The sequence below is a fragment of the Gekko japonicus genome, unplaced genomic scaffold (genome assembly GCF_001447785.1).
Source record: "Gekko japonicus isolate JY-2015 unplaced genomic scaffold, Gekko_japonicus_V1.1 scaffold33, whole genome shotgun sequence".
NCBI lineage: Eukaryota > Metazoa > Chordata > Lepidosauria > Squamata > Gekkonidae > Gekko > Gekko japonicus.
This window is the reverse complement of record NW_015174272.1, coordinates 1,999,247-2,006,961: the sequence shown is the minus strand read 5'-3', so window position 1 is coordinate 2,006,961 and position 7,715 is coordinate 1,999,247. Positions and strand designations below refer to the sequence as shown.

Below are 7,715 nucleotides of genomic sequence, written 5' to 3'. Positions count from 1 at the left end.
AGGGAAAGACATATAGAACACATTGGCAGCTTGCTGACACTTGCATGAACATGAGCAGCTCTTTGGCTTCCAGAGGTTATGTTCATCTGATTAATTGTTTTATAAGTATACTTGTTGCGTTCTCTGCTTCAGGGGTAGCCAGCCTTTTTGTTGGTGAGCTTCTGGCATGAAGTGAGGGCCCAAGAGCGACTTCTCAAGTAGGGGGGGGGCAGCAAGTGCACTGCCCCTTCCTTCCTCGTGCTCCCGCCTCACTGTTCGGGTGTCCCTCCAAGCTCCACGTTTTGGCAGTGAATGCCTAACTGCAGGGCTGGGTACAATGGGGCAGTGTGGCAGCAAACGCACACCCCTTGCCAGTGAATAAGGAGGGTGGTGAGAGGTGGGGGCCCAGCCCTGAGGCACCCTGTCAGAGGTCCTAGTCCTGGCTGTGGGACCCGTTGGAATGTGGAGCTTGGTGGGGCTGCCACTGCCCTGCAGCACTCCCACTTGGTACTGGCCCACCTCATGGGTAGTCCAGCAAGGCAGCTCTTCTGGTGAGGCCCCATCCCTGATGGTGGAGGGTTGCTGCCCTGGTTGCAGCACCTTCCCTGGTGCATGGGAGCCAAGGCATGCTGGGCAGAAAGCTGACAATGCCGAGGCAGCCTAGTGCTCTTCTGGCCTCCTGCATCCTTATGGACAAGTCAAGAAGCACAGCAGGCATGGAGACAGTTGCCTCTGTGGAACATGCTGGGGGGGGCACCTCCATGAGCAACAGCAAGCTATCAGTTGGTGACCCCTGCTCTTCTTAGAGTGCGAGAGGTAAATGCTTCCCTCTGCCACTTGTAACTCCTAGCAGTCATAGGTTTTATTTGTGCATTATGTTCATAACCTCATCTGAGTCCTGAGATTGGGATGGCTGACAATGTAGTGACAGAGGTAGGTCACTGTTGCTCACATTCTCAGCAGTGAGTACAAGGGTTGAGAAAATAACGATCAAGCAGTTGTAACGGCAATAGCAAACATATAGATTTGGACCCTATGACTCTCTTCCTTCAAGGGAGAAAGATGTTCTCCAATAAAGAATTGCTTTCTGTGATAGAGATAGGGCTTGCTGAAGGAGGTCTTTCTTTGTTGGAGGAAGACTTGGTGGAAAAGACACATGTACAATGAAAAGCGACTTGCATGCTAGGTAATCTCAGAAATACCCAAGTTAGCCTCCTTCTTCTTGCTGCATTGTCTAAAGTAGATACTAAGAGGCTGTATGAATGGAGACTCCTTTCCGAAACTCGGGCTGCCTATGCCTTTTTGTTGTTTTCCAGACGAACCAGAGGATGAGAGCATGGAGACTGCGGGAAAGGTGAGCCAAGCAGGACTGTCACATTCCAGCTGTTGCCTGTCTTCATTCTCTTGTCAGTTAAGAGAATTGTCATAATTTCTTTTCTTTTTAAAAAAAATATTTTTATTGGGTTTTTCAACACACCCACCACCAATACACCACAAATAGATCATACAACACCTTTTACCTTGCAACACAGAGAACTTATCAATCATATCCTTACTAAATCATATCTTCCCTTCTCTTCTCATAGTATTCACTTTTTATTAACTGAGATCTTATATTTCTATAACTTACTAAGGATTTTACTCCATCAGAGCTATACCAAAATTCTTATCTGTACTGTAGACCCGCAACAGGACTATTCTCTTTTACCAATGATAGATTTAAACCTAGATATACCACAACAGACTCTTATACCTATATCAAAGTTTCTTTTCTTTCACAATTTTCACTTAAACACTATACGCACTCACAAATAATCTTATTCATCCCCTTCACCTTTTATCTTCAAATTTATACCTCTCAGCCTTCACTAATTTATCATCATTTTATACTAATTTCATTTTCTTTAAATATCATTTTAATAAGCATTATAAATAATTTATAGCAATTTCGTTAAGAATGGACATAATAAATATAATCAATTTTACCTTACTCATTCCATAAAATTTATCATTTCAACATTTCATCATTTTTGTGTTAATTTCATTCCCTTTAAGTATAATTTTAATAAACATTGTAAATAATTCACTTTATAATGATTTCATTAAGAATAAATATAATAAATATTATCAATTTTACCTTACTCATTCTGTACACATCTCCACTCTAAGGACTCTCTGGACTTAATTAATTTTTCATCTACCCTCTTCCAACAAAATTTACAAATAATCCTACTTCCTTATCCTTTACCTCTTTAAAATACTCCGCCTAACACACCAGAATCTCTAATAAATTTTACACAAATAGTCCTTCCTCCTTAACCTTCACCTTTTTTCTTTAAGATACACCAGCTAATATAACACAGAATTTTCACAAGATAAACAAAGAGCTTTACATTACATTAGTTCATTAGTGAAAAATAGAAAATAAACAAGACATTCTTAGGTCAATTTCCATTGTAAGCACAGTTCATTGGTAAATAATTTTTTGGGTCACATATAGCTTGTTTTTTCTTTTGCGCATTTGAAGTCTATTTTTCAACCTCATCATGTCTGCATGTCTTCTCTCTTTGAACGCACTCTGCCTTCCATGTCTCCTCTCTCTGTTTCTCAGTCCCTCTATTTTCCAAGGTCTATTATCCTTTTTAAACTTTCACACCTTTTTCCTTCTTCCAATCCTGTTTCTTTCCTTCTTTCGTGCAGCTTTTAAACATTGTTTGTTCTTTTTTGTCCGTCCCAATTTTACATCACACAGTTTTTTCTCAGAGCCTATTGCTTCCATTATCCATCCTTTATCTTTCACACATTCTTCCAACTTGTCTTCCTTGCCAACATCTTTATCTTCTATTTCTCCCTCCTCTGGCTTCTCTGAGTCCTTCTTCCCTGCACATTGTTCCTGCTTTTCTTTTCCCTCTGCTTCTGTTTGTATGTTATCTGCTTCAGTTTGTATGTTATATTTTTTCCTTATATCTGCACATGCCTCTTTGCACCCTCTTATCGCAGCCTCTTTCAGTGCTCTCAAAAACTGCTCCCAATCCATCTCCTTCATCTCCACGACTTCCTCAGATTTCTCCTCCTCTCTCTCTAGGCATTCCCCTTCTTGCCAAATCTTTTGGGCTCTCAACACACCAACAGTCTCTAAGCCCTCTGGTCCAACAACCATTTCCATGCTCTCCAAGCCTTTTTCCTCCCCCTCCATTTTCTCTACTTACACTTTAGTCCATACAAATCCCGGCCGTTTTGCTTCACCTTTATAGACACCGCGTCTTTTGGGGGCTGTTTTACCTGCGTCCTTAAACTCTCTTCTTCTGTCTTAGTCCTTTCTCTCCTCCATGCTGCAAATAATGAAGTTTACACCAAGCTAAAAAGTCCGGATGGCCGCGTCTCATCAGAACATGGCGGCGGCCATGTTCTTCTCCGACAAACGCTCCTGCTTCAGGGCAGTTCCTGGACACCCCCCCGCATTGCCGATTACGGGGGGGGGGGGGGCAGAAAAAAAGCCCCATGCTCCAGCCTGCCTTCCAGGCTGGCTGGTCGGGTGCGGCAAGCGCTTGCTGAGACCCGCCCGTCATCGCGCCGTACCGGAAAACCAATTATTAGAATTGTCATAATTTCTGTGCTAGGTCTGTCCTCCTCCTCCTCCCACAGATACACATTTATATCCTTCTTTTTCTTGACTTTTCTGGCACCAGCAAAAGTAGGCACAATTCCATTACTCCAGCACAGAAAAGATAACTGAAAAGCACCTCTTCGAAAGCCTGTTTAATCACCAATAATGATTCTTGTCCCTTAACATTCTCTCAGACAACACAAAATCGTCCTTGTTTCCTCCCTTCTCCCTTGGCAGTTTGTCTTTGCAATGATGTGCCATCATCCTCTGAATTCGGTATAAAGCAGGCTTGCAAGCTCTTCACATCAAGGGCTGCATGAATGAAAAAAATCCATCGAATGTTCTTAAAGGGAGAGTTAGGAACATGTCATCAGAAAGGTCATGGCTACATGCACTGCCTGCTCAAGAGACTTCTGCCTTTCAGGATGAAGAAGAGAACAATGCTGGCAACAAAGGAGAGCAGACAAAGAACCCTGACCTTCATGAAGACAACGTGACAGAACAGACTCATCACATTATCATTCCCAGTTATGCAGCCTGGTTTGACTATAACAGGTACTGTTACGGGGAGTGGGAGTGGTTCTCCTCTCATCAGCCCCTCCATCCTTCTGGCCTGCTGTAATGCTTCCTTATGCCTCCTCCACAGTGTCCATGCCATTGAGCGAAGAGCCCTCCCGGAATTTTTCAATGGCAAGAACAAGTCCAAGACTCCTGAAATGTAAGACTGGTCTTCTTCTTAATAATGACATCCATACTAGCAAATGTGGCTATGGCCTATGCTTTTTAACTTCAGCCCCTGGAGAGCTGAAGGCAGTCCTTTCCTTATTTCCTTGTTCTTTATCTGATTAGAGTAGACGCAAACTAGCTTTCGGGATATTGGTCACGTGAGAGAAAGAGCGGACTTAATACGGGGCAAAGATTTTGGGAACAAAAGGGGTTAGAAATGATGATTCTCAATATTTCCTTTTTTCCTCTCTGCCACTCTTTAGCTACTTGGCATACCGCAATTTCATGATTGACACATACCGGCTCAATCCACAGGAGTACCTAACCTCAACTGCTTGTCGCCGGAATCTGGCTGGAGATGTCTGTGCCATCATGAGGTGTGTTGAAATACAGAATAGCCAAGCCAAGAAAAAGTTAGCTACTTTAGAACATCTGTGAGACAAGCCAGAATTTTAGATCAGTCGCTTCCAAGATGTGAGCATACCTTGTGAAAGTGGGAGAAAGATGGGGTTGACCGTAACTCCTCTTATCATTTGGTCAGGGGACGCATTTCTGAGCTGGGGAATGCCATGAATATTAGAGGATTTATAGAGTAGGGATTGAAACTTTATATTTTTCATTTTAAAAGCATATTTCCTCAAAACAGAAACTTGTTTCTTTGCAGCAGTTTCTTGATTGCACTCAGAGAGTCAGTTGTTCTGGGGCAAGTTGTGTGATCAGGTCAAAAAGATGTCTGCTACTGAGCACATTGCAGCTTGAGTTTGTGCATTCCACCTCTTACCTCTTACTCTGAGTGTATCCCGTCTGTCTTTGGAGCAGAGACAGTATACTGTGTTCTGTTCTTACACAGCACTTAACGCAAACAAAACAAAACAAAATCTTGTTTCTTAGCTGCCACTGCAGCCATTTTTTTTAAATAGGAAAACAAATCTATGTGTAGTAGGAAGGCTGACTGAAATTAGCCTCAAAGTACACTGATAAAGAAACAAAAAGCATGAATTGTGAATATCCTATTTTTGCAAACTTCATCTTCTTTGTAGGATTATTCAGCATTTTGTTCAGCTTCCTTTGCCTTTTGTTGTGAATGCGGCTCCTGATCTCCTTGAATCTAAAAGCAGAGATTCTGAGTTCAGGATCCATCTCTGATCCTCTGTTGCAGGGTCCATGCCTTCCTAGAACAGTGGGGACTCATTAATTATCAAGTGGATGCTGAGAGCCGGCCGACACCCATGGGACCACCACCCACCTCTCATTTCCATGTTCTGGCCGACACTCCTTCAGGGTTGGTGCCACTGCAGCCCAAGACGCCCCAGGTAGGGCTGGTGGAGAACAAAGCCGCTTATCCCTCATGAAAAGAAAGCTGAATTTAAAAACCTCTTTTTAAAAAAGTTATGCATGGCTAGAATCTGCTTACTAGCTTTGAATTGTTCCTGCCTCTTTCGAGGATGCTGGAGAAGGGAAATCTATGGATTTATAACCGCATTAGGTTTTGTTCAAATGTTTCTACAGCCAGATCTCTCTCTCAGCACTTCAGATTATCTACTCTTTCCATTTGAGCTGAAGGCAGAACCACGCAGGTGCTGGGCTGCTAGCTCAGCTAGCAACATTTGGAGTGCAGGAGCTCAGTTCAAGCCCTGTTGCAGGCAGAACCAGAACTAGGAGGCTTCTCCCCACTGCAAGGGACTGAGCATGAATTTATCTGCATAGCCCTGCCTCCAAGGCAAGCAGGAGATGTAACCCACTCCTGAATAACCTTCATTCAGCTGAAGAGACAGGCTTCGTGGTAAGCCCAGCGCTATGTTTCCATTTAAGCAGAAGTGCCTCCACATTAACAAGGGCAAATGTCCATAAAATGTTGACCTTTCTGAGTGGGATTTTTGAGCACTCTCTTGCTTACCCTCTAGGGTCGTCAGAGCGACAGTGACACCAAGGCGGGTCGGAAAACCAAGGAAATTGAGGACCTTGTCACAGAGACGGTGAAAGGGAAACCTGAAATGGTAGGCTATGGGAGAGCTCTAAAGGAGTAGGTTTATAAAACTCACAGCTCCTCGGTAGGGGAACTAAGAGGTTGGGGCTGCATAGGTTCTTTCCCATGGCCTTGGAGAAGTATGAACTTCCATGCAGACAAAGGCCATTCTACTGAATTTTTTAGAAAGAATAAGAGGGAGAACTATTAGATGCAGAGAAGGCGTAGCAGATGTAATTGGTTGCAATATCTCCATTGGCTGCTTAATGCTATGAAGTTTAATTTGTTGGAGGGATGAGGAAGGCAAGTCATAGAAAGTTCAGGTGCTTCTAAAGAGTAGCCTGTGTTACTTCCTTAGGTGTTTGTTCTCCTATGTCCATTTATCACACCGTAAGGCTGTTTGCAAGCATCCTGTAGAGTTTGCTGTGAATTGGTCACAAATAAGAACGAGAGTTGGATGTATTTTCACCGAAACTCGTTGGCAGTGAGGTAGAGCTCATGAGGTTTCAGGTGTGGGGCTGGGTTGTTAACAACTGATGGAGTTCATTCTCTCCCTCTCCCCCCACAGCAGACCACAGCTTCCCAGCAGATGTTGAACTTCCCTGATAAGAGCAAGGAGAAGCCTCCAGACATGCAAAACTTTGGGCTGCGTACTGACATGTACACCAAGAAGAATGCTCCCTCCAAGGTAGAGGGCAGGCAGAGGGGGGATTTGCTCAGATGCTTACTCAGAGAGGCGTGGGTGCTAATGTGCGGTTTTCTCCCATAGAGCAAAGCTGCTGCCAGCGCCACTCGGGAGTGGACCGAGCAGGAGACGCTGCTGCTGCTGGAGGTGAGCAGAACAAGAGGATTCCAATTAAATTATGGACTTATGACTTGGCTTCCTATAATTGCTCATAACACTTCGTAAGGGATCCTCTCCTTTTAATTGCTAAACTCTTGTATCTGTTTCTAGCAGCATTCCAGTAGGTAAAAACTAAAAAATGGTGCAAAAAACCTATATTTTTGTTTGTTTGTTGATTGGTTGGTTCTCTGAAGCCCTCCCACTTTGTGTACCCACGTACAGACAGTTCTTTTTCAGACTGGAGTCGTTTGCTGCTTTGTCCAAGATGGTATTCTTTCCAGTATTGTTCAGCAAGTTGGATGCCCATATCAGAAGATTTCAGAGTTGCTAAAGTGACATGGTTTCAGTGAGAAGGCTCTTCTGGTTATTTGGAAATAATACTGATAATAAAAGGCAACTAGAATAATTTCGCTTTTATTTTGGTTTGGATGTTGAGGCCATCATACCTTGACTGTACCTTGTTTACCTTAACCATGATTAAGTATTACTTTATGTTCTGCCTGAGTACCCAAACTGTGATGTGAAATCATGGTTTGTGTTAACTGTGCTTCAGTGTTACGCCTTCACCCAACAAATCAGGGTTAAGTCACATT

The 7,715-nt window shown here is 43.4% G+C and overlaps 1 protein-coding gene across 1 annotated transcript in view; it reads left to right on the top strand.

The window, feature by feature from the left end:
- Nucleotides 1-7,715, top strand: part of SMARCC2 (SWI/SNF related, matrix associated, actin dependent regulator of chromatin, subfamily c, member 2) — a 46,179-nt gene that overhangs the window by 26,207 nt on the left and 12,257 nt on the right. Inside the window, exons 14-21 of the mRNA XM_015423649.1 lie at nt 1,296-1,333; nt 4,011-4,141; nt 4,233-4,304; nt 4,576-4,689; nt 5,472-5,625; nt 6,217-6,309; nt 6,847-6,966; nt 7,048-7,110. Of these exons, the coding sequence (XP_015279135.1) occupies nt 1,296-1,333; nt 4,011-4,141; nt 4,233-4,304; nt 4,576-4,689; nt 5,472-5,625; nt 6,217-6,309; nt 6,847-6,966; nt 7,048-7,110 (785 nt within the window). The remainder of the gene's footprint in view (nt 1-1,295; nt 1,334-4,010; nt 4,142-4,232; nt 4,305-4,575; nt 4,690-5,471; nt 5,626-6,216; nt 6,310-6,846; nt 6,967-7,047; nt 7,111-7,715) is intronic.